We start from the raw sequence: 26,456 nt of genomic DNA, 5'->3' as shown, positions 1-26,456 counted from the left end.
TCAGCCAGGGAACGGCGGAGAGCCCCAGTGAAAACCAGGGACACCGTGCCCCTACAAAAGGCTGACCTACCACTCACCTCCAACACGACCCCACTGAATCTTTCTGCACTCCCAAGTCATTCTCAGGCCCTAGCAGTATCTGTAGGCATTCTGAAAAACAGAATTCAAAAAAGTTAAAAAGAACAAAAATTCCTAACCATGCTTGATTACTGATGGAAAAATTTGAGTCTGTACTTCAAAAGCTCCATTGCTTTAGATTTACGTTTTGCTGGGAGGAAGCAAGTGATGGTTGCCTTTTTTCCCCAAAACTCTTTATGGTCTCTTTACTACTGATCCCATTTATTTTCTTCCATCAATGGGCTTCATTTTCCTCCCAGAGAAGATGAGAGAAAAGATACATTTAAAGTGATGGAGGGAAAGAATTCAAATCACCTTGCTAAGGAGCTGACCATCAGGGAGGCAAAACCCCACATAATGGAGCCGGATGCCGTGCTGTGAAGCCCTACCATCCACCTAGTGCGCAATTCCGTTTGTTCTGGTGCCCAAATTAGATGATGCGCTAATTTTGAGGACGAGAAGCAGAGAACAGTTTCTCCTTGGAAGGCAACATGCTTTTCTGACTTACTGAATAAATCTTTATGATATCTCTGTGAAAAGAGAAGGCAAGAATGATTAGCCTCGCTTCCTGAGGAAAGTGAAGGCATGGAAAAATTAAGAAACACAACCCTGGACAGATACTGACGAGAGGAAGCAATTCTTTGCTTTCTGGCCTGGCATTTTGTATTAAAGGAGGGTAAGAAAAAGGAGAACGAGAAGTCTCAGATAGCAAGCCACATGGCTCATCCTGCCCAACTTTTTCATCTACAACTTGAATGAAGAAATAGAAGGCGTGTCTGGCAAATCTCCTGGTGAGAAAATGGGAAGGGCATCAAGGTTCCAAAAGGCCTCACTCAATGGGCTGGAATAATCGAGCAAAACCAGCAAGATAAAACCAAGGGTGAGACACATAAAATCCAGCACTTAATTTCAAAGAACCTCTTAAATAAATAGAGAAAGGAAGAGTTTAAAAGCATATAAAAAAGACCTGGGGCAGATATTGCAAACTGTTGGCCCACGGTTGTGTTTTGTTTGGCCTTTACAGTATTTGTGAAACACACTAGGCCAACATTGAAAAATTGGGAGGGTAACATAAAAATCTTTTCCTGGCTCCTCTAGAAAAACTGATAGACCTGGCAACCTCAGGTTTGCCTTCAGACATGACAACAATCAGCTAGGACTGGACTGTGGTCGTCTCCTTCACACAGGACATTCACGCCGCCAGTGGATGCACACTGGCCTGCTGAAGCCGTTTCTTAGCTCTGCGGGAATCTGTCTGCAACTCTTGCCCTGGCAGTTATTCAGATACCTGCCAATTCGACAGAAGCCAACGGTATGATGTGGCTGCCAACAGTGTCACCCAACCCAAAGAAATGGAAGGACAGTGCCTAAATCAACGGCCCCCAACTTCTAAAGACTCACAGACTCCTTAGTGAAATTATCCAGAAAAATCAGTATCTTCTCTTCACAAACACGCTGGTCATGCAAAATTTTACAGTTAATTTCAGGGAGTTGACAGACTCCCTGAACTCCCAGTTACCAAGTGAACGAGCCCAGTCTAGAAACTGGCCCACTGTATGTGCACACACTGCGTGCTTGCCTGGCCTGGAACCACATTTTAAGAGGGATGCCGACAACTTGTGACGCAACGAGGATAATAAAGTGTCTGGAAATCATACCATAAAGTTGAAGAAACTAAGAATGATCAGCCAGAAAAAGGAACATAATATCCATTTAAAATTTTAGAAGCTGTAATGAGGAAACAGGATTAGGCTCACATCAGTTCAAGCAGGCAAAACTACAACCAACGAGAAGCTACCATGAGGTGTGTTTTGCTCCTTTAATTCAGCCGAAGAACGAAGTTTCTTACAATTAAAGCTCTACAGACTGGAACAGATTATCCTGTGGAGTAACAAAGTAGTGAGTTCCCCATCGCCACAAGTCTCCAAGCAGAAGCAGGATAATGAAATGTCAGAGTTGTCACAGAAAGGATTCCTGAATGGGGTGAGACGATGTACTGCAATCACCTAAAGCACCTTTCTTCCAAATCAAAGTTTCAGTGAGCAGAGCTGGAGATGGTAATGGGCAGTTCCCTCCTATTTGAGGTTTCACTTTCCGTGGTTTCAGTTATGTGCAGTCAACTGCAATCTGAAAATATGTATTGGAAAATTCCTGAAACAAACAATTCATAAGCTTTAAATTGTGTCCCATTCTGAACTATCTCCCCTGCCTGGGACATGAAACCCCCTCTGCCCAGCATACTCACGCCGCACGTGCCACCCTCCCCTGAGTGACAATACTGCAGTGCTTGTGTTCAAGTCGCCCTTATTTTACTTGAGAACGGCCCCAAAGAGCAAGAACGGTGATACTGGCAATTCGGAGGTGCCAAAGGGAAGCGGGACAGTGCTGCCTTCAAGTGAGAAGGTGTAAGTTTGGTACTATCCATGATTTTAGGCAGCTAATCCATTAGGGGTGATGGAGCATCCCCCCACAAACAAGGGGGAACTACTGCAATAATTCTGTTCCCTTCCCAAACTAATCAGTCTTGCTCTGATGCAATACTCACACTGCGGTCAAACTCCACTGAAGACACAGAAGCTCAGTGGCTGATCCTCTCTCGGTGATTGTCAGCTTACTGGGACTTGGTCAAGGTTTGTCCACTCTTGAAATTTCACATGCCAACTTTTTCTTCCTCTAACCCACTCCTCCACCCCACTCTCTTCCTACCTACTTTCAAGTTGCCCACTTTAATCCTTGGGAAGCTGTGGAAGTTTCACTGCATATCAGATCAAGTACTTTGTTGAACTGACTCAAGTTATCCCACAAAGTTTCAAACATGTGGGCATTTAATTAAAGCTTTTGCCTGATGATTTCAACAGATAAAAATGGGGAGAATTCAGTGCTGTAATAATTTTGTACGAGCCTCGCAGTCTGGTTAGAAGAGGCCACAGACTAGACCAGTACAAGTCCACCCACGCATGAGGCGGCCAGCAATCAAAGGCTCTCCAGAGCGAGTAGCAGAGGGCTAATCAGGCAGCTGGTACTTCAGAAACATCAAGAAACTAAAGAAACGGCCTCATTGTGTCTTCGATTGCTACATTACTCCTTTCCTGCAAATAATTTTTGAGTAAGAAATACAGCTTTTCAAAAAGAGTGTTTCTGCTAAAAATGTCTTTTAAGACACCAGAAATGTGAGGTGCATACTTTCCCCTTATTTACACAGATCAAAGCACATCTGTTCTGGCTAAACACGATCAAGATGAAATTTACAAAAGGAAAACTTCCTTTTGTCCATGTTACTGCTCCTCTGCCTGAGTGATTCTCGGAAGCTCAAGAAACAAATTCTGAAAGCAAATTTCCCCCTGTCCCAGCAAAGAGAAAAAAACCTGGGGCCTCTTGACCTATAAAGTTCAGTATTTTGGAACATCCATAACTGTCCCCAGTCTGTGCCAGTCAAATAGAGTCTCCCTTCAGCAAACCACCAGCCAGCCAGGGCTGGACAGCCAGGCTTCCATCCTTAGGAGGTGACAGGCTAGGACTCAAGGCTCCCTAGGGGGGAAAAAGTCTCCACTTCAGCTTGCATTACAAACTGTTGGAAAAGACAGATGGAGGGGATGACAGGAAAAGCAATTATTTCTTCTGGGCTTCCTTTTTGTCTGGATTCTAAGGAGACGAATACAAAATTCCATCACAGATTGAAATGCTATCTAAACATTCTTGAAAATTGGTCTTAGAGCTCTCTGAAATATGACCTGCCCTGCTCTGCACCAACCTGTAACCTATTAATATGTGAGGTGGGGAAGGCCGACATTCCTGCAGGCTGTCTAACGCTGGGCCCGACTCTCCCACACCGCTCCTTTGTGACCACAGGTTAAAACATAACCGACTAAAAGATATGTATCTATATAGCATGACCCAACAAAAAGTTTTGATGAATCATTTACTTTATTTTCACATTCTTGCAATTTTAAATACCTGAGACTCTTTTACATATATTAAGGTTTCTAGTGAGCCATTCTAAGTACAGGCTAAATCACAGTAAACAGGAGTGTTATTAATATTTCAAATAGTAATATGTTGGGACTAGTTATATATAAGTCAAGTTTTAAACAACTTTAAAGGAACATACACACTGATCAAAATGATGTTTTTATGGTAAACAGCTTTTGTTTACTTACAATCAACAAATAATCTCACACAGACCAAACACTCCATACAGCTGAATAAACTGTTATTACACATGGACTACATGTTCTAAGAAACGTGAAGATGAGGAAGAAGCAGTTCTTGCCTCTTGGAGCTTGCAAACGAATCAAGGGCACAAAATGTGTTCACTCGTAAGTCAAAGGAGACCAGGAAAGCCAAAGGACAAGCATGGGCTACGGGATTCTGCAGCAGACAGGAATGTAGCTAATGAACTAAGGGATACTCAGATCAAGTTTCTCATCTGTAAAATGAGAGGAGTGCACCAGATGAGTCCCAAATCCCTTCTAGTTCTAAAATTCTGAGTCCTTTGGTTTATCTAACTTAGCTAACCAGAAAATTTCATGAAAGAAGTAATTTAAGCTGGGCCTTAGATGGGTTAGATTTTGAAATGAAGCTACAGGAAGAAAAAGACAGGAAGAAAAAGACAAGAGAAGCATTTTAGGCAAAAGGAAGAACACGATCATTGGTCCAGCAAGCACAGGGCATGCTCACAGAGCACTAAGTCTTCAGTACAGATGAAGCCCAGGAGACAGAACTGGAAAGGTAGACTGAGGCCTTGAATGCCAAGCAAAGGAACCTGTGCTTAAAGTAGTAGACAGAGGCCAGTGAGGGTTCTGAAGAGGTGGGTGGCATGACCAGACATACGGTGGGAAAGTTAAAGAACGGAATGAGGATGAGGGCTCCCTCTCACTCTTTATTACCTCTAAAAACCCCATTTACATGGGCCCCACCTGCCAGAGAAGCAAAGCCTCATTGGATAAAACAAAGCAACCAGGACTAAAAGTTAGGCAAGGGCTGGAGAATAAGACCAGTTTTAGGAATCTAGTATGTCTGTATGCAAATATTGATTGTGACAACAAAGACAAAAGTAGACAACTTACAAATAGACCAATGGAAGATGATTACTAAGAGGAAAAGAAAGTCATAAAATGTAGGAAAAATAAACAAATGGATAAAACTGGAAATATAAAAGAGACTCAACACCTGTGAGCTAAGAATATAAGATGAGGAAATTTCTACATAGGATTATTTCCCCACCCACCTTCCAAAAATCTGGGTAGCATATTTAACACCTTAAGAAATCAGCTGTACTGACTGACAGCTGTCAGAGGGGGCAGGGATGCGGGGGCGGGGGGGTTGGGTGAACAGGTGAACTGGAGATTCATGGCAATGGAAGAAGACTTGACTTTGGGTGGTGAACACACAACACAATCTACAGATGATGAATTATAGGATTGTACACTTGAAACCTACATAATTTTATTAACTGATGTCACCCAAATACATTCAATAAAATTTTTTTAAAAAGAAATCATCCATAATAAAAACATATTGAACAGGACAAACAGCAGAACTGAAGCTCTCATGAAGGTGCACACCCGACCTAAGTGAATTGGTACTGAAAAGGGAGAACCAGGCGTTGCGTGAGAGGAAGGCTAGAAAAGACTTGCTCAGCATGTCTGTTAGGTAGCTATTTCTGAACTATGATGCCTAAACAGGAAAATAAAATCCAAAAGAAAAGGAAAACAGTTAATAGATAATATCTGGCCCCTGAGTCATTAAAGAAAACCTCCTCCCCAAATACTTTTCCCTTTCATTCCCTTCCAGTAGCCCTCCTTAGCCAGATGCAAAGGAAATGTAAAAACTTTAAAATGAACCTACAGTTACCTGTTTGCCAACAAAACCAGGTATAAAGAACTATAGCTCTGTCACATTACTGTCTCTTTTTTTTTTGCAATATATGAATGTTATCTCCATCTTGATTTTTAAAGTTTATTGCTAAAATGCACATAAAATGTATCATCTTAATCATTTTTAATCGACTGTATTAAATGTATTCCCATCATTGTTCAACCCTCACTACCACCCAATCCCCACAATTCGTTTCATCTTGTAAAACTGAAACTCTGCACCCATCAAACAATAATTTCCCTTTCTCCCCCAATTCCTAAAACTATCCTTCTACTTTGTCTTTATGATTTTCATAAGTACTTCATACAAGTGCAACAATATAGTATTTTTTGTGACTGGATTATTTCATTTAGCATACCATCTTCAAGTTCATCCCTATTACAGCACGTGTCAGAATTTCTTTCCTTTTTACGGCTACACAGTATCCCATTGTAGACATACCCCATACTTTGCTGATCCACTTATTTGTCCGTGGATACTCCTCTCCTAAGTTTTGCCAGCTGTGAATAATGCTGCTGTACCCTTGGCTATACCACTATCTCTTTAAGACCCTGAGCTCAATTCTTTTCAGTGTATACCCAGAAGTGGAATTGCTGGGTTATATGGTAATTCTATTCTTTAATTTTTTCAAGGAACCTCATTACCACTTTACAGTGAAATGGGTTCCAATTTCTCCACATCTTCACCTACACTTGTTTTATGTTTTTTTGGTAGTAGTCATCCCACCAGATGAGAGGTTGTATCTCACTGTAGGTCTGCTTTGCCTTTCCCTAATCATTAATAATGCTGAGCGTCTTTTCATGTACTTACTGACTAATCCTTACATCTTCTTTGGAGAAATGTCTCAAGTCTTTGCCCATAGTTAATTGGGCTGTTTGTTTAAGTATTTTTTTAAAGATTTAATTTATTTATTTTTAGAGAAAGGGGAAGGGAGGGAGATAGAAGGAGAGAAACATCAACATATGAGAGATATATCAACCAGTTGCCCCTCACATGCCCCCAACTGGGGACCTGGCCCGCAACCCAGGGATGTGCCCTGACTGGGAACCAAACTGGCAACCTCTTGGTTCACAGGCAGCACTCAATCCACTGAGCCACACCATCCTGGGTTATTATTTGTTTTTTGTTGTTGTTGTTGTTAGGAGTTGTCAATATATTTTTGGATATTAATCCCTTGTCAGATATATGATTTGCATATATTTTCTCTCATTCTATAGGATGCCTCTTTCTGTTGATACTGTCTTTTGATGCACAGGTCACTGCTATCTTTTGCAGCAACAAAAGTAATAACCAAAATACCAACAACTTAGCTGAGAGATAAAGGTAGCAACCATATTTAGCCACAGTGCTCCAAATGGAGGAGGAAAAAAGAGGCATCTGACACTCAGGCTAAAGAGAAGGAAATTTGGGTTTCTCATGTTGGCTTGCATGCCCCGGCCTGGGTGAGCTGTGCTAATACACTGCTGGCTGGGGGACTCTAAGTGATAGTTCATGCCTGGTCTGGGCGGCCTACCTCTGGTACTAGTGGGAGGAGTCATGTACATTTCCTGCTGTGTACGGGGCGGATCAGTAAGAATGTGCTCTGGCCCTGGCCAGTGTGGCTCAGCAGGCTGGATGTCATCCTGCACACCAAAAGGTTGTGGGTTCAATTCCCAGTCAGGGGCACATACGAGAGGCAGCTGATGGATGTCTCTCTCCCTCCTTTTCCCTCTCTATAAAATCAATAAGGCTGTCCTCAGATGAGGATAAAAAAAGTGCTCTGTAAGGAGGCAGTTGAACACTTTCATCACTTGGTCACTGGGGGTTGAAGAAATTAGGGGAGCATAACAGGGAAAAATAAGTTACTTACTTGCCTGCCATCTTGCCCCACATTTGTTTGACCTCTTACGACAGTTCGAATATTGTCATCCAGTCTCCTAGCAAAAAAGTTGAAGGATACAAATCATTAAAGTAATCTCTATACTACACTGACCAAAAGAAAAAAGTTAGTAACTAATCCAGCAACTTCTGCAGGTTGTACCTACTTATCCAGAACACCAAACAAGCTTGAACAGCATAAGGAAGACGGGAGCCCTGGACCCAGGTGGAGCAGCAACAGGAGTGTAAGAAGCCAAGCCCAGCATAGACTGACACGTGCATCGTCTTTGTTTTTTTTAAAAAGGGCTATTTTCACTTAATATTGGGAACTGTCCAAAAGGACCCCTATAACTTTTAGGATTTTTCCTGGAGTAAACCAAAAATGAGAAAGTTGCTGAAACTTTATGGAAAGAAGCCAGAAAATTCAAATTACCCCACATAAATTCCTTCCTCAGTAACTTCCTCTGGAACCCTAAAAGGGGTGAGGAGCCAGGGGAATGTATGAAACCAGGGCTTTGCCTCCTGGGCGCCAGTTGTGCAACCTGCGTGGGAGACAGATCTGCAGCCTCCAGTTCCTTTGTTCTGAGGCTCAACAGGGCCATTTAATGATGGTGCCTCCCTCCGGGAAATTTATTTTAGTCAACTCCATTTTCATGTGAAGAGTCCATTGAAGGTATAGAGGCAGAAAGTGGGAAATAACTGGCTCACAAGTGATTTCTGGGTCATCAGAGAATTTCCATTATCTGGGCAAACCCTGGACAACTTCGTGGTCCACTTCAATGAGAACAGGTTTCTCAGCATTTCCTAAGGTACCCAATTGAACAAAACATTAATGAAAGAGGTTTTTACCAAAAAAACCCAAAGGTTGAAAGGGAAAAAAACTATCTCCTGGATTAATAAAGTCTTCTCCTCATCAAAAGATTTAAAGAATCTATTTTTAATGCCATAAACCATTATGGTAATAATTAAAATGAATAAACAAACATTGAGTATCTACCATGTGTCAAAACTGGAGATTCAGATGTGAACAAACCAAAATAAGGCTATTGGGGAGCAAGGTCATTTGATGACCATCCCAGACAACCACATCCTAGGTTAGTTAATCAGGACATTTAATCCTGGGCCACTACCACCCATGCCAACCAGCAGATCTCATCTGATTGGTAGCTAGTACGTGGCCAAGGTATACACATATAAGCCCTCATTCACATCTAAGCCATTGGAATTTTTAAAAATGTAAATCTAGGGAAATAAAGCCATTAAAGCTATAGTAAAAATGCTTTTGCTTCCCTTTATAATCAACTGTTTTGAACAGCCTGTTACAGCTTCCTTACCTTTTTATAAATAATTGAGGACTGACTGAAGAATTGAGCTCTTTGTTACAAGGCTTCTATAAAAACCCAGATTTAAAAGAATTATTTATTCGTGGCTGGTGTAGCTCAGTGGACTGAGTGCCAGCCTATGAAACAAAGGGTCACTGGTTTGATTCCCAGTCAGGGCACATGCCTGGGTTGCAGGCCAGGTCACCAGTAGAGGGCGTGCAAGAGGCAACCACACATTGATGTTTCTGGCCCTCTCTCCTTTCCTTCCTTTTTCTCTAAAAATAAAATAAATAAAATCATTTTTGAAAAAGATCATTTACTTATTTATTTTTCTCTTTTAGAAATTCTATTTATTTATTGTATTTTTAGAGAGAGGGAAGGGAAGGAGAAAGACAGGGAGAAAAATATTGATGGGAGAGAGAAAAACTGGCATCGGTTGCTTCTTGTACATGCCCCATCCAGGGATGGAGTCTGCAACCTGGGCATGTACCCGGACCAGGAATTGAACCAGTGACCTTTCCCTTTGTGGGATGATGCCCAACCAACTGTGTCACACTGGTCAGGGCAAGAATTATTTTTTAAATTACCACCTACAGAGGACTTCCGCCAAGATGGAGGCATAGGTGGATGTGCCGTGCCTTCTCACACAACCAAGTTTAGAGACAACTAAATTTAGCAACAGAAAACACAGCCAGAACACGGAAAATTGAACTTTTCGGAAGTCCGTTAACAACAAATTCTTCAGCCTGACCGGTAAGGGGCGAAACCAGCGGCTGGTGAGGGGTTGCACAGGAGGACTCGGTCAGACAGACTCAGGCACGGAAACCAGATGCGCGGAATCCAGGCGCAGGGTTGGACCTAGTGAGCGACCGCGAAGGAGCGGGGAAGCGGTGCTGCATGTTGACTGTGGTCGCCCATTTGCGCGCCAGCAGACAGGCGAGGGAGTGGGCGGTTGGACCAGGGCCCGGCGGTCCCCGTGGCCAGCGGCAGTAGAGGGCGCCGCCATTTCCCCGCTCTGACCACGCCCCCACATACAGCGTCACAACCCAGCGACCTGGGAGTCCAAGGCACCGCTTCTCACACTTAAAGGGCCAGAACAGACCAAAAATGTTGCAAGTTCTCAAAGCCCCAGAGCCCATAGATCTAAGCGATGAAGAAATAGCAAAACTCTCAGATGCACAGTTTAAAACACTGGTCATCAGGATCCTCACAGAACTGGTTGATTATACCGACAAATTAGACAAATATATGAAGGCGAAACTAATTGAAATGAATGGAATTGCACAGGACACCAATAGCAATGAAAAGGAAACTGGGACTCAAATCAATGGAGTGGACCAGAAGAAAGCAAATAATGGCCAAACAGAAAAGAGTCAGGAAGCAAGAATTCAAAGAAATGAGGAGAGTCTTAGGAACCTCCAGGACATCTTTAAACGCTCCAACATCCGAATTATAGGGGTACCAGAAGGGGGAAAGGCACAGCCACCAGCGGAAAACTTATTTGAACAAATAATAAAGGAAAATTTCCCCAAACTGGCAAAGGAAATAGACTTCCAGGAAATCCAGGAAGCTCAGAGAGTCCCAAAGAAGTTGGACCCAAGAAGGAACACACCAAGGCACATCATCATTACATTAGCCAAGATTAAAATTAAGGAGAGAATCCTAGAAGCAGCAAGAGCTAAGGAGACAGTCACCAACAAAGGAGTTCCCATCAGACTGTCAGCTGATTTCTCAAAAGAGACCTTACAGGCAAGAAGGGGCTGGAAAGACGTATTCCAAGTCATGAAAACCAAAGACCTACAACCAAGATTGCTCTACCCAGCAAAGTTTTCATTTAGAATGGAAGGGCAGATAAGGTGCTTCTCAGATAAGATCAAATTCAAGGAGTTCATCATCACCAAGCCCTTATTATATGAAATGCTAAAGGGACTTATCTAAGAAAAAGAAGTTAAAGAAACATGAACAGTGAAAGGACAACAAACTCACAGTTATTAACAACCACACCTAAAACGAAAGCAAACTAAAAGGACAGCTAGATCAGGAGTGGAAACATAGAAATGAAGATCTCAAGGAGGGTTAGCAACAGGGGAGTGGGAGAAGGAGAAGGGGGGAGAAGGTACAGAAAATAAGTAGCATAGATGGTAGATAGAAAATAGATGGGGGGAGCAAGAATAGCATGGGAAATATAGAATCTAAAGAACTTGAGACACATGGTCATAAACTAAAGGGGGGTAATGGTGGGGAAGGGGGTAGGGTAGAGGGGAATGAAGGGGGGAATAGAACAACTGTAACAGCATAATCAATAAAAAAATTTTAAAAAATAAAATTAAAAAAATAATAAATTACCACCTACAGCAAACCTGACATTTCAGTGTTCTCACAGACAAGTGTGATCTAGAATGTGATTAACTAAATTAACAACATGCTTATTAATAATCATATAGTGTCACTTACCTAATTTTCAGTCTTATCTTGTTCACAACTTCGTCTATGTTCGCCAGAGACTAAATAAAGAAGGAAAAGTGCCAACTATTATTTCACTTCCTGGAATTCCTCATTTACAGAGAACTGATGAGCTTTAATGGCTATTTATAACATCTCAGAAAATTTAATCATAAAATATGATCCAATATTTACTTCTTTTTTTTTTTAAGTATAGCAGTAGTTGGCAACTACTGCAAAAATCCAACCTGATACCTATTTTTTGTAAATAAACTTTTATTGGAACACAGCCATGCCCATTTATTTATCTGTTCTCTGCGCTGGCTTTGAGGCAAGTTGAATAATTTCAACAGAGATGGACTGGTCCACAACTCCTAAAATATTTACTATCTAGCCCCTTATAGAAAGTTTGCCTGACCCATGGTATATATAATCATAAAAAAAATCATACAACAAATACAGCAATGGGAATGAACGAATCTACATACAACAGCACAGATAAATCTTACTAATGCAATGTTCCATGCAACACAAAGAAAGCCAGACAACAGGGGCGTATGCTGTAGGGTGTCATTCATATGGTCCCAAAACAAGTGAAACTGTTCCCTCGTGTTGGAATCCGGGACGGTGGTTATCTTTCGGGGAGATAAAGAGATGTTTTATTTCCCGATCTGGGCGGTGGTTATGTGGTTGAATTCATTTTGTGAAAATTCATCAAGCCGTACATTTAAGATCTGTACACTCCTCAACATTATGTTACACTTAAACAAACAAACAAACAAACAAACAAACAGGCTTCTGTGTACAGGTCCACTAGGAAAAAAGTCTGGAAGGATAAATACTTGTATTCTATACTAGTAGCTGGAATCTATGAAATCAGTTAGCAGTAGTTGTAATCTATGAAAAGAACAATCTGCCCTGGCTGGTGTGGCTCAGTGGATTGAATACTGGCCTGCAAACCAGAGGGTTGCCAGTTCAATTCCCAGTCAACACACATGCCTGGGTTGTGGCCCAGGTCCCCAGTGGGGAGCAGACAAGGCAACCATACACTGATGTTTCTTTCCTTCTCTTTCTCTAAAAATAAATAATTGAATCTTTATTTTTAAGAAAGAATTTTATTTTTTTCTTCTTTTTGCCTCAATATTTTCTAATTGCTCTATGTTGACCATGCAGTGCTATTGTAATAAAGTTATTTCTGTTTTTAAGACAAGGACTGTAAAAACAAATGGACTATTTCCAACTTCAGCATGCAAAAAAGTGAGGAAATGGTGCCCCCTAATGGAATATTGATGGTACAATTTTATAGTACCATTTTTTCCTTCAATTTATAATGTATTTTATTGATTATGCCATTACTGTTGTCCTCTTTCCCTCCCTTCATTCCCCTCCACCCTACATACCTCCTCTCGCTCACATTCCCCCCCTTTAGTTCATGTCCATGTGCCGTAAGTTCTTCAGCTTCTATATTTCCCATACTCTTGCCCCCCCCCGTCTATTTTCTCCCCACTGTCTATGCTACTTATTTTCTGTACCTTCTCCCCACTTCTCCTCCCACTCCCCTGTTGCTAACCCTTCACATGATCTCCATTTCTGTGGCTCTGCTCCTGATCTAGCTGTCCACTTAATTTGCTTTTGTTTTAGATGTGGCTGTTAACAACTGTTTGCTGTCCTTTCACTGTTCATATTTTTTATCTTCTTTTTCTTAGGTAAGTCCCTTTAACATTTCATATAATAAGGGCTTGCTGATGATGAACCTTAAACTTGACCTTATCTGAGAAGCACTTTATCTGCCCTTCCATTCTAAATGAAAGTTTTGCTGAATAGAGCAATCTTGGATGTAGGTCCTGGCATTTCATGACTTGGAATACTTCCTTCCAGCCCCTTCTTGCCTCTAAGGTCTCTTTTGAGAAATCAGCTGACAGTCTGATGGGAACTCCTTTGTAGGTGATTGTCCCTTTATCTCTTACTGCTTCTAGAATTCTCTCCTTCATTTTAATCTTGGGTAATGTAATTATGATGTGCCTTAGTATGTTCCTCCTTGGGTCCAACTTCTTTGGGACTCTCTGAGCTTCCTGAACTTCCTGGGAGTCTATTTCCTTGGCCAGTTTGAGGAAGTTGTCCTTTATTATTTGTTCAAATAAGTTTTCCACTTGTTGCTCTTCCTCTCCCCCTTCTGGTACCCCTATAATTCGGATGTTGGAACATTTAAAGATGTCCTGGAGGTTCCTGAGCCTCTCTTTTCATTTTTTTTGAATTCTTGTTTCTTCATTCTTTTCTGTTTTGTTGTTTCTTTCTTCCCTCTGGTTCACACCATTGATCTGAGTCCCAGTTTTCTTCCCATCACTATTGGTTCTCTGTGCATTTCCCTTCATTTCACTTAGTGTAGCCTTCATTTGTTCATCTACTATGTGACTAAAATCAACCAGTTCTGTGAGCATCCTGTGTTTTGAACTGTGCATCTGATAGGTTGGCTATCTCTTGGTTGCTTAAAAGTATTGGCTCTGGGGATTTGATTTGTTCTGATTGAGCCATAACTTTTTGGTCAGGTCGTGCCTGTTACATATGAGGGGCGGAGCCTTAGGTGTTTACCAGGGCAGGTCAACCTAGTGGCTGGGTTGTGAGGCTGTATGTGGAAGCAGGTTCAGAGAGGGAACAATGGCACTTGTTCCACTCTCTCTTGGGTTTCAGTCCCTTCTGCTGCTTCCCACAAGCAAATTGGGCCCTTCTGGTGCTGGCTCCTGGGTGGGTGGGCTTGTGTACATTCTAGGATGCTGTGGGTCTCTCCAATAAACTTCCCTGTGAGGCTGGGAGTCTCTTTCCAATGGGTGCTTTTAGGCTTTATTTCCCAGCCCTGGGGCCCTAGATTGCTCGGTCTGTCTCACTGCCCATTTTTGCCTAGTTTATCTGTGGGCCAAAGTATGACCATGGTCTGCCCCGTGCTGCCTGCGCTCCCAGGTCTGGCTGCCACCACCTTTTCCTGCCACGACCCCTCTCCACTGGCCACCAACTCTGCCCCTCTTACCAGTCCAATGGTTGCTGAACTTCTGTACAGTCCAGTTTTCTGTCTGTTCTGGTTGTGTTTTTGTTTCTAAATCTTTGTTGTCTTTAATTGTGGTTGTGTGGGGAGGCACAGTGTTTCCACCTATGCCTCAATCTTGGCCAGAAGTCCTATAGCGCCATTTTCGCTCGAGTTTTAAAAATGTCATTTTATAAGTCCTCTTTCTTCTGCCAACAGATATATTATCTGAAAAAGAACTGGGGCTGATGTAAGAGCTGTGCTTATAAAATGCTGCCAGCAGCCTGCGCTGGCAGAAGCCCAGGAGCCTGCCCACAGCAGGCCTGCTAAGGAAATCAGGTCACAGGTGTCTGCGACGTCAGATGGGGCCACTCACATCTCATCTACTGTTCTGACAAAGCCAAAGGTTACTCAGAATTTTCAGAAATCTAAGAACAGATGGAGGTAAAGCTAAACCTCAGAAAAGAGAAGTTATTTTAATTGAGGCATCCTAATGAGCCATATGTGTCATTTTAAAACACCTCTGCGGTAACAGGACCTGAGTTGTCAGAGGACTGGGGTTTGGCAAATCTCTACCACAAACAAACTTGCTGTGTATCTAGAGGGCAAGCCGTCTAACCTCTCTGAGTTTTTGTTTCCTCATATACAAAACAGGCATATTTCTATTGGAACCCATTCCTTTAAAAAAAATAAATTTAGGCATTTAAGAACTATTTTTAAAATGTTAATATTTGGGAAATTAGGATGAATGGTAGCCATGAATTCTTTGTACTATTCTTGCATCTTTTCTAAACATGGAAAGTTATATCAAAAGTAAATATTGTAATCTATTTTACTTATTGATTTTTAAGAAAAAGAGAGAGGGAGGGAGGAAGAGAGAGGGAGGGAAGGGAGAAGAGAGAAAGAGAAACATCACTTCCTTGTTCCACTTACTGATGCATTCATTGGTTGATTCTTGTATGTGCCCTGACCGGGGATTAAACCCACAACCTTGGCATATGGAGACAATGTTCTAACCAACTGAGCTAGCCGGCCAGGCCTATAATCTATTTTAAACCAGTGAAACTCATGCATGACCAAAAATTCAAATAGAAAAGCACAGATAGTGAAAAGCAAGGCCTCCTCTCCCCAGTCCTGTGTGTCCACCTCCCAGTCCTCCTCCCCAGAGGCAATGGCTCTGGGACAGTTTCCTTTGCACATCCTCAGAGACGGCTACGTATTCAAAGTACGTCCACAACTTATATCCCCTTCTTTATATAAATGCACATTGTCCTGCACCATGCTTTTCCACTCGATAATTTAACTTGAAGGTCATTCCACATTGGTAAATATTGATTTTTGGTGGTACAGTAACCATTCCTTAAATATAATGCTCCTTAGACATGAAGGTCTTGCTTGCATCATAACAATTTTTTCTCAAAAGAATAATTCAAAGCATATTATGGCTTCAGGTGTTCGACTGCATTTAAAAAACCAAACACCTGGGAATGATCTAAATGGCCATCAACAGAGAAGTTAAATACATTAGGCCACATATATTCAATGGCCTTTTTGCCGCGACCAAAGACACTGGGTTGGGAGGCTCTGAAATACCAAATGTCGCTCATGATAACATGCTCGTTAAGGGAAAACACTTAAAAATTTCAAGTATCCCATGAATAAAGATTTAAAAGACCAGAAAAAATATTCTAAAATTACAGTGCTTGACTGCATGTTTGGTGGACCCATGGTGACCACTTGCTCTTTATCTTCCAAATTTTTAAAATTTACCTATTGATTTTTAGGGGGCGAGGGGGGTGGCCGAGAAAAAGGGAGAGAAACATCAATTTGTTATTCCACTTATTTACCCATTCATTGGTTGCTTCTTGTATATGCCCTGACCAGGGATCGAACCCACAGCGTTAGCATATCAGGACAAAGCTCTAAGAACTGAGCTACCTGGCCAGAGTTATATTCCAGATTTTCTACTGGAGAAGCAAAAGGGAACAGGTGCTAACATTTAATGTGGCTCTGTTATGCAATACTCATCCAGACATTTTACAAAAATGATTTCCCTTAATCCTCTCCAACACACTAGGCAAGCTCTTTCACTCTAAAAGGACAGATGCTTTACCCAAGATCATGGATGCTGTATTTGGTTGAGGTCTGCCTGACTCCTGGGTCTCTGCTCTTTTTCACTCTACCATGCTACCTCTAATACAAGGGCTGTTGACCTAGTTTTTCTGCACCCCAATACACCTGAGGACTACGACACAGTCCCTGCTATCGGCTCAGTGCCTCATCATGGCAGTGATGCTCACCGGGAAAACGCCCCACAGGAATCCAGATTGGCTACCCTGGGCGGAGGCGATACAGCTCCTCTGTGAGAATCACTCATCTAGTTCTGTTGTAATGTGGTTGCTCAGTGTTAATTCAATCACTTAAAAATGTCTTAACTATTGAAAAGTATTTTCTGATTCTAATGGCAATTCTTGTTGGTTACAGGAAATACATAAAATCACCCTCATCCCCAGCAGAGTATAATAACCATTAGCATTTTGGTATATTACCTTCTACTTTTCCTTCTATGCAAATACTATATGGCTTAAAAAATTTTTTTAAACTGGTATGATAAGTAATTTGGCATCTTTTTTTTTTTAAATGTAGATACAGAGCATTTGGGGGGATCACTAAAATTTCTGTATAAAAATTCTCTACGACTCTTTTTTCAAAGTTCTTTATATTAGTGTTTACTTTTAAAATTTTATCTAGTTTTCTTAATTAAACTCTTAATAAAAACATGACGATTATCTCCAGTTTTCCGCTAGGAGACAATAAACCCGGCTACTCTTCAGAACCACCCAGGGAGCCATGTTATATCCTGAAACCAGAGTTCCGCACACCTGGACCTGGCCAGTCAGAAACATCCCGGGATCCGTTCCGGGCCACAGTCCCGCCTCCAGGCAACGCCCCCCCCCCCCCCACACACACGTGCAGTAGTTACCACTCAGTAGAAACACATACATACCCTCCTCCTTGGAGGGCCACTAAATGTATTCTTGATATACTGACAACTCCTTTAAATACTCTAAATTCGGCCCTGGCTGGTGTAGTTCAGTGGATTTCTGCGAACCAGACAGTCGTGGTTCGATTCCCAGTCAGGGCACATGCCTGGGTTGCAGGCTGGTTCCCTGCAGGCCAGTTCCCAGCAGGGGATGCATGAAAGGCAACCGTACATTGATGTTTCTCTCCCTCTCTCTGTCCCTTCCCCTCTAAAGATAAATAAATAAAATCTTTAAAAATAAATAAATAAATACTCTAAATTCATAATTCACAATTCACAAGTATTTACTGCAGGTCCATGAGATACATAGATGGGTTTTGCCAAGATACAGCAATAACTGAAAAATTATAAACCATGCCCCTGCTTTCTATTACCTTTCCTTAAGATCCATGGGAATCTGGGTTGGAAGGTGAGCTACTAAGTGTAAGCCTGGGATTGGGGAAATTAAGGTAACCCTGAGTCATAAACTCTCGGCATCACGTAAGAAACTCCACTACACATTATCATGCACGTGGGGGCAATAGTAAAACAGGGCATAGAACTATATCCACAGAACAACAAATGTCTTGTGCTGCCTTCAGAAGTTCAAAGACAAATGCACACAGAAACCTATCAGTAAGGTATGAGAGCCTAGTGGTTTCCCATATAACTTTCAAATCAAACACTTGCTTTTGTTTTGGTGGGTCAGCAAGCAATCTTGATTAAGGAGGAATAAATGAAATATTTTCATGATTAAAACTATCTTTATATCAGTTATTTCCAAATTTCTATGTCCAGCTAATTCCCAGAATTCCTGTTCCTTAGAACAGGATGAGCTCTAAAGGCTATCTGTGAAATCTCATGAAAGGCAAGCACACAGCAGGATGCCAAGCTTTCCCACTTTATTTTGAAAAATGAACACGTCCGTTAGAAAAAGCTTAAAAGAATCTATACCAAGACAGTCACAACCATGGGGATTATGAGCTTCAGATTCAAATACTATCCGACTACTTCCTTCTACCTGGATGGCCCAAATATGTTCAAACTGAGCTCACCTGTACACCCTACTCATAGCCTACTTACCACTGAAACCTGTTTTTCCTCCTTACTCCCAATGTAGGGAAAGGTGCCAACAACCACTCCGCCTGCCAGACCAGAAATCAAAGTTCAAAGTCCTTCCTTTGGCCTATAGTGCACAGCTTCAATGTCATTTCCTGGTGGAAGCCTCTTTGGATCCCTCAGACCGAGTAAGGCCTTGTGTGCTCAGCTTTCACAGGATTCGGCATGTTTGTTTCATGGCAATGCTGTCACATTTCAGCGGAGCATTCTTTGTCTCTGTGCCTCATTATTCTTACCATAAAACAAGCATGTGAACAAAGTGGAGAATTTATTGTTGTTAAGTGTTTACAACGGTGCCTGGTGCATAATAAGTATCCAATAAATATAAACTATTAAGGGGGAATAGAACAACTGTAACAGCATAATCAATAAAAAATTTTAAAAAATATATAAACTATTATTATAGTTGTACTAGAAGTTCAAACTCCCCTGAGAGCAAGTAACAAATAATTAATAGTTATACATATAAGTCATTGAAAGTCACAGTAATTTACTTATAAGTGTTAAAGGTGTAATCATTATCCATTAAGGGAGACTGGAAGCTCTATACTGGGAAGGGGCGTATTTGCCTTGTTCACCCCTCTAGCCGCGGGTTTCTTACACAGGTAAGCAGAGGAGGTCATTCATGTTGAGTAAATGAGAGAATTTTAGGTTCCAGGACCTCAGGATTCTGTGTCTTCTGCCTCCTCAACAGCTCCTGGGTCTTGTTCTCTCCATCCCAGTGTCCATTCAGGCTCTCAATGTCCCTCTTGAGGGATCTTGCAACTGGTCTACTAACTGGTCTTCCTGTCCCCAGTTCTGCCTCCCTCCAGTTCACCCTCCACATTGCCGCCAGATGGAATTTTTAAAATGTGGATGTGATCCAGTCCTCGCCCTGACAAGAGTCCTTCAGTAAACACCCTCTGCCTGGATTAACAACCTCAAGCAGAAGGTGTGTGCATCTCTAAGGGGTCTGCAATAACACCCGTTATGGTGTGAGAAGAAAATATTAAGACCGCTATTTTCATTCTTTATTTATATAGCCAACAGTACTAAAACCTAATGTATTTAAGATTGGTAGATTGGTGCTAGGATATGTGTGTAACATTTTGAGGGCACAGGCTTAAGATTCAGCCCAGTAAAAACCAGTTGTGTGGAAAATATTTAAGGGCACAATTTCTAATAATATGCTCACTCCACAAAGAATTTCACTCTAACGCAGTTAACAGTACATGGTATTAGCTCCTCCACACCCCCCCCCCCATGGTTACAATGAAATTCGGTTTGAATCACTCCTTGTTCATCCAGGCCCCTTGGATTATATAGCATAACACACCAATCATAACCACATGAAGAGCCAGAAGCCACCGAAATTACTCACTTGCTCTGTGGGGAACAGGGTATTGATATACTCCACAGCATTGAAATCTGCTCGATCCAGAGGATCTTGGCTCGGAAACACCTATATAAAGATAGATTAGAAATAACTGTCATATTCCTGTCTTGTTTCACGTGTTATTTCTTTCCTGGCTGGTGTAGCTCAGTGGATTGAGCGTGGGCTGTTACTGGTTGTGTTCAGTCAGGGCTTGTGGACCAGGTCCCCAGTGGGGGCCACGTGAGAGGGAACCACACATTGATGTTTCTCTCCGTCTCTCTCCCTCCCTTCCCTTTTCTCTAAATATAAATAAAATCTTTTTTTAAAAGTCTTGATAACAAACCTATGCACCATGTCTCAGTGAGGTCTCAGCAATAGAATTCACTATGCACTGAAGCAATGTTTATGTTTCCGACAGTGTCAGGGAATGAAGAGCTGGTGGTCAGGAGCTATCTCTAACAGATAAAGGAATGCTGCCCCCCGAAGAATGTAGCTAACCCCCTTCGACTGCAACTTGAACAAGGTGGATTATAAAAGTAGTCAAGAAGATGGAGGTTTAGCTGGATGTGCCTGCCTCCTCACACAACCAAGTTTAGGGACAACTAAATATTAGCATCACAAAACACAACCAGAACACGGAAAACTGAACTTTTCGGAAGTCCGCTAACAACAAATTCTTCAGCCTGACCGGTAAGGTGCGAAACCAGTGTCCGGTGAGGACTTACAAAGGAGGGCTCGGTCGGACCGGCGCGGAATCGGCGCGCGAATCCAGTTACGCGGGTTCCAAACCCAGGATTGGACCTGGTGAGCCGCCGAGCAGCCCACCGGGGGAGCGACACAGTGGGGAGGCGGTGGCAACGAATTGACTCTGGCTGCGCGCGAGTGAGGGAGTAAGCGGTTGGACCAGCCCGGCGGCGGCGCGGCGGCGGGCGGCGGCGGCGGCCATTTCCCGCTCTGACCACACCCCCACATACAGCGTCACAACCCAGCGACCTGGGACTCCAAGGCGCCGCTTGTCCCACTTAAAGGGCCAGAACAGACCAAAAATGTCGCAGGCAGAACTCAAAGCCCCAGAGATAAATCTAAATGACGAAGAAATAGCAAAACTCTCAGATGCACAGTTTAAAACACTGGTCATCACCTTTCTCACAGATTTGGTGGATTACAGCCACAAATTAGAGAAACATATGGAGGCTAAATTAAGGGAAATGAATGGAATTCCACAGGAATCCCATAGAGATGAAAAGGAAACTGGGACTCAAATCAATGCAAGGGTCCAGAAGAAAGCAAATAATGGACAAGCAGAAAAGAGTCAAGGAGCAAGAATTCAAAGAAATGAGGAAAGTCTTAGGAACCTCCAGGACATCTTTAAACGCTCCAATATCCGAATTATAGGGGTACCAGAAGGGGGAAAGACACAACCACCAGTGGAAAAACTATTTGAACAAATAATAAAAGAAAATTTCCCCAATCTGGCAAAGGAAATAGACTTCCAAGAAATCCAAGAAGCCCAGAGAGTACCAAAAAAGTTGGACTCAAGAAGAAACACACCAAGGCATATTATAATTACATTAGCCAAAATTAAAATGAAGGAAAGAATCCTGGAAGCAGCAAGAGCTAAGGGGACAGTCACCTACAAAGGAGTCCCCATCAGGCTGTCAGCAGATTTCTCAAAAGAGACCTTACAGGCAAGAAGGGGCTGGAAAGAAATATTCCAAGTCATGAAATCTAAAAACCTACAACCAAGATTGCTCTACCCAGCAAAACTTTCATTTAGAACGGAAGGACAGATAAGGTGCTTCTCAGATAAGACCAAATTCAAGGAGTTCATCATCACCAAGCCCTTATTATATGAAATGTTAAAGGGACTTATCTAAGAAAAAGAAGATAAAGAAACATGAACAGTGAAAGGACAACAAACCCACAGTTATTAACAACCACACCTAAAACGAAAGCAAACTAAAAGGACAGCTAGAGCAGGAGTGGAAACAGAAATGAAGATCTCAAGGAGGGTTAGCAACAGGGGAATGGGAGGAGAAGAGGGGGGGAGAAGGTACAGAAAACAGGTAGCATAGACAGTAGATAGAAAATAGATGGGGGGGGCAAGAATAGTTTGGGAAATATAGAACCTAAAGGACTTGAGACACATGGACATAAACTAAAGGGGGGTAATGGTGGGGTTGGGGGGGCAGGGTGGAGGGAAATGGAGGGGGGGAATAGAACAACTGTAACAGCATAATCAATTCAAAAAAATAAATAAATTTAATTAAAAAAAAAAAAAAAAAAAAAGTAGTCAAGAGAGACCCTGGGTAGTGGATTTCACCAGCTCAATATTGTGATTCTGGTTAGCGAATTCTTTTCTGCTTATTAGATAAACCTGAGCTAGAGCTCAGTCTTAATAGTAAAAACGTGCTCTTCTAAAATTCTTGTCAAACAGTAACTGACCGTATGATTTGTTTCTTCAACTAGAGCCTACTAGATCCAATAACTGACTGTATGATTTGTTTCTTCAACTAGAGCCTACTAGATCCAAAGAGCAAATGCTTTTTCTGGCAAATGGAGGTCAGTGGGGAGCAGTGTTGCCCGAGAAGAAAAACCTTTGCCCAATGGGCTGGCATCTTCAGGATGTGCCAAGTGAGCTCTGTATGGGAAATCCAACCACTCCCAGAAAAGCACACATCCAAAAATCTACAAATGGGACCATGAGAATAAATGGCTTAGTACAGTGGCAGACCCACAGTAAGTGTTAATGTCCCATAAATATTAACTATGAGTACCTATATTGTACAAGTAACATTAAGTAACAGTAGTAACGCTTCACTTCGAATGTGGTATAACCCCCTTTTCTTAAATTATATCCCTGCCAATTCTTTTAAGAGAGATCTTCTCCCTTTATCAGGCACAATACCCTCTACTAGGGTCTAAATCAACGATTTTCCACTTTTTCATGTCATGGCACACCATAAACCAATTACTAAAATTCTGCGGCACACCAAAAATATATATTTTGTCAATCTGACAAAAAGTAGGTATAATTTTGACTCATGCACACCAGACAGTTATTTTTGTGTTGGCTGATGTCATTTTTTTTTATTTGAAATTTTAAGGAAAAAGAGATCAATGTCCCTGACCAAACAGTCAGGTATTGCATGTTTTGAAAAATTCTTGCCGCACACCAGTGCAAAAATCACTGGTCTAAGTTACTATTTCTAATATCATTACTCTTTAAAAAAACTCAATAAACTGGAAAAGAGAATTTAGTCAACCAAAGAGTCCCTGCAGGGAAAGGCAGCCTCTTGGGAATATTCTTCAACTTAACCTAAACTAATCAACAGCAGACATTCTCAACCATCTAAGTGTGGTAAAGGGGTCCTCATCCAACCTTTTCTCTCCTCGGCTCTGCGATCCGCTTTGGAAATTAAAGTTACGCCTTCCCCTCAATTCGGAGTCATGCACAAGGAGCTAGAATGAGAATCGCGAGCAGCGGCACACTAGCCTGGTAAATAAATGAACAGCTCTAAACCTGTCCCCCGCAAATCTGAGGTTGCAACCCATGAGGTCCCACCTTCCAGGTTCATCCTTTCGGGTAGCACAGCTTCTACGCCCAAACGCACCAGGATGCCCCACCCTCCAAAGACAATCAAGGCCTAGTAAAGGCTCTCTCCCTTCCCTCGATTCAGAAACCCCTTCCCCCCACCACTTCCCCACACACATTTCCTTTCCCTTCAGTGCCTAGCTGCCAAGCCCCTGACCAAAGACCGCTTCGGCCCCGCACCACCCCGGTCCCACCCCCAGAGCTGCCCCGTCCTCCGCGCTCTCCTCCCCCCAGGGGGCGGAACGCTCACCTGCTCTATGGCGAGCTGCACGTCGGGCGTGAGCTGCAGCACGGCTTCCAGCTCCTCCACGAACTCCAGTTCCTCCTCCTCCATCATCCCGCCGCGCAGCTCCCTCCGGATGCACACCCCAACCCGGAGTCGGGCCTCCTGAAGTCACCCAAGCCGCAGAAGAGCAACTCTCCGGCTGCAGTGCTCAAGCAAACCTGAGCTCTGTCAGCTTGCCGGGAGCTTCCGGAAGCTAGGCACTTCCGGGATCCGGGGCACTCTGGGATAGCGGAGGACTGACCTCTGCCTGCCCGGAGGCTATTATGTCAGGTCCCTGGAGTCTTCCGGGACAGCCCTGTAGTCGGCGTCCTCTACCTGACCCCTCAGCTCTCCTTAAGATGGGAGGGGGGGCCTCATCACCTCGCCGAAGGGCCACGACACTGGGGAGGGCCTGGCGGTCCCTGCAGGACTCCCCAGTGAGAGGGAGCCCCAGCACCGTTGCGACAGACTGACAGCAACCCTTACGGGCCCGGCCGCGAAGCCGGCGATCCTTCAGCTCCCAGGGCCCCCTTGGTGAGTGGCAGTAGGTGTCTCCCTGCCATTGGGGAAGAAATGATCCCAGCTGGTAAGTGGCGATGTTGCCAAAGACAAATGTAGGATGAAACAGCGTCCACTTTCGGAGTTCAGTTCCCCTTGTGTCAAGCCTCTAGGCAGAGATTTCTAGGGGTGTCCGCAGCTTCCTCCTTGGGGTAGGAGTGGGGAGGGGGAGATCCGGCTGGGGAAATGTTTACTTTCTGAGTAAACTGAATGTTTACTTTCTGAGACTCTGAATACCTGGAGTTTAAGTCCTATTCCACAACTGATAAGCAGTGTAAGTAATCTTGAACAAATTACTCCACCTGCTTCCCCTGCAATGATATGATGAGAGTTAGATATAAAAAGCACTATGCAAATTTAAGCTCGTAATACAGGTAATATTAGGGTGTCTCTTATGCACCACAGAGAAGAAGACACCAGATCACCCTGTGGAACCACTTTTTTCCAGACACTTAAAACAACGAGAAAATTGCAGCCCAAGGTAGAGCTGTTTTGCCAGTTAAACGTGAAACTCCATGATGGAAGAGTCCCTGGCCCCTCTGAGCCTTTAAATTTTTTTTATTTTGTCAAAAAATTATAGTAAAGAAAAGATAGAAGCATCAAAATTTCTAACAATAAAGGAAGGCTTAAAATATAGATCAGCAATAAAATACAATATTATTGATTCATAAAATTATAGCTTTTAAAAATTCTTTAATGATGTTGAAAAACGTGCATAAAATATTTCAGAAAGCAAAATGTATAGCATGGTCCCAGTTTATGTGTCTGTGTATTCTGTGCCTATAAAAATGAAAGCAAAGAAATAGTACTCTCCTACAGGTGATGGGATGTCTGTTCTTTGCACATTTTCCCAGAATGTCTACAATGAGCCTGTAAGTACTTTTATAATCAGGATTCCTTTTTTTTTTTTTTTTTTTTTTTTAAAAAAGGAAAAGGTTAGCCCTGGCTGGTGTAGCTTAGGGGATTGAGTGCAGGCTTGGGAACCAAACAACCGCAGTTCGATTCCTAGTCAGGGCACATGCCTGGGTTGCAGGCCAGTTCCCAGCAGGGGATGCATGGGAGGCAACCACACATTGATATTTCTCTCCCTCTCTCCTTCCCTTCCCCTCTAAAAAAAGGAAAAGGTAACAATGTCCACTTGTCTTGGATTGTTTTCATTTTTTACATTAAGAAATAATTTACATAAGTACAGTTCACCCATTTAGTTTATAATGATGTGATTTTTGATAGCTATGTAGCCACCATCACTATCAAGTCCCAGGACAGTTCCATCTTCCCCCCCCCACCCAATTTCCTCATGCCTCACTGCACCCCCTGGCAACCACTGGCCTGATTTCTGTCCCAACAGTTTGACTTTTCCAGAATGTCATGTAAATGGAAACATACATAGGTCACCTTTTCAGTCTGGTTTTTTTCACTTAGCATAATGCATTTGTGTTTCATCCATGCTATTGCATGGATCAGTCATTCATTTCTTCTTGCTGAGTGGCATTCCATTATATGGATATACCACAATTTGCTTATTCATTCCCTGGTTGAAGGATATTAGGGTTGTTTCCAGTTTTGAGCAATGATGAATAAAGCTGCTATAAACTCTCATGTGCAGGTTTTTGTGTACATAAGTTTTCATTTCACTTGGGTAAATACCTAGAAGTGGGATTGCTGGGTTGTATGATGAGTCTGTGTGTAATTTTATAAGAAATTGGTAAACATTTCCCCATGTGGCTGTATCGTTTTTTGCATTGCTGCCAGCAATGCATGAGAGTTCTGGTTGCTCACAGAGCTTATGTTTAATGATCATAATAACAACTAACATTTCATAGCCCTTACTACATGCCAGGCACCATGCTCAGCATGCATTGTCTCTTAATCTGCATGGCAGTTCTGTGGTTGGTAGTTATTATCACTGTCC

The 26,456-nt window shown here is 42.5% G+C and overlaps 1 protein-coding gene across 3 annotated transcripts in view; it reads right to left on the bottom strand.

Annotated features, from left to right (window-relative positions):
• VPS53 (VPS53 subunit of GARP complex) overlaps positions 1 to 24,588 on the bottom strand; it is a 138,424-nt gene extending 113,836 nt beyond the window's left edge. The window contains exons 1-4 of one of the 3 annotated variants that reach the window (XM_053662720.1): positions 23,972 to 24,588; positions 20,133 to 20,213; positions 11,628 to 11,677; positions 7,844 to 7,910 (exon numbers count right to left, since the gene is read on the bottom strand). In XM_053662720.1, coding sequence (XP_053518695.1) covers positions 7,844 to 7,910; positions 11,628 to 11,677; positions 20,133 to 20,213; positions 23,972 to 24,058 — 285 coding nt within the window. In that variant the 5' untranslated portion in view covers positions 24,059 to 24,588. Of the gene's footprint in view, positions 1 to 7,843; positions 7,911 to 11,627; positions 11,678 to 20,132; positions 20,214 to 23,508; positions 23,589 to 23,691; positions 23,804 to 23,971 lie in introns of those variants that run through there. The other 2 variants (XM_053662721.1, XM_053662722.1) reach the window with 2 other exon arrangements.
• Positions 24,589 to 26,456: the final 1,868 nt, after the last annotated feature.

This window comes from Artibeus jamaicensis, unplaced genomic scaffold (genome assembly GCF_021234435.1).
Source record: "Artibeus jamaicensis isolate MK-2021 breed Jamaican fruit bat unplaced genomic scaffold, CSHL_Jam_final contig_2790, whole genome shotgun sequence".
Lineage (NCBI taxonomy): Eukaryota > Metazoa > Chordata > Mammalia > Chiroptera > Phyllostomidae > Artibeus > Artibeus jamaicensis.
This window is presented reverse-complemented; position numbering and strand designations above follow the sequence as displayed.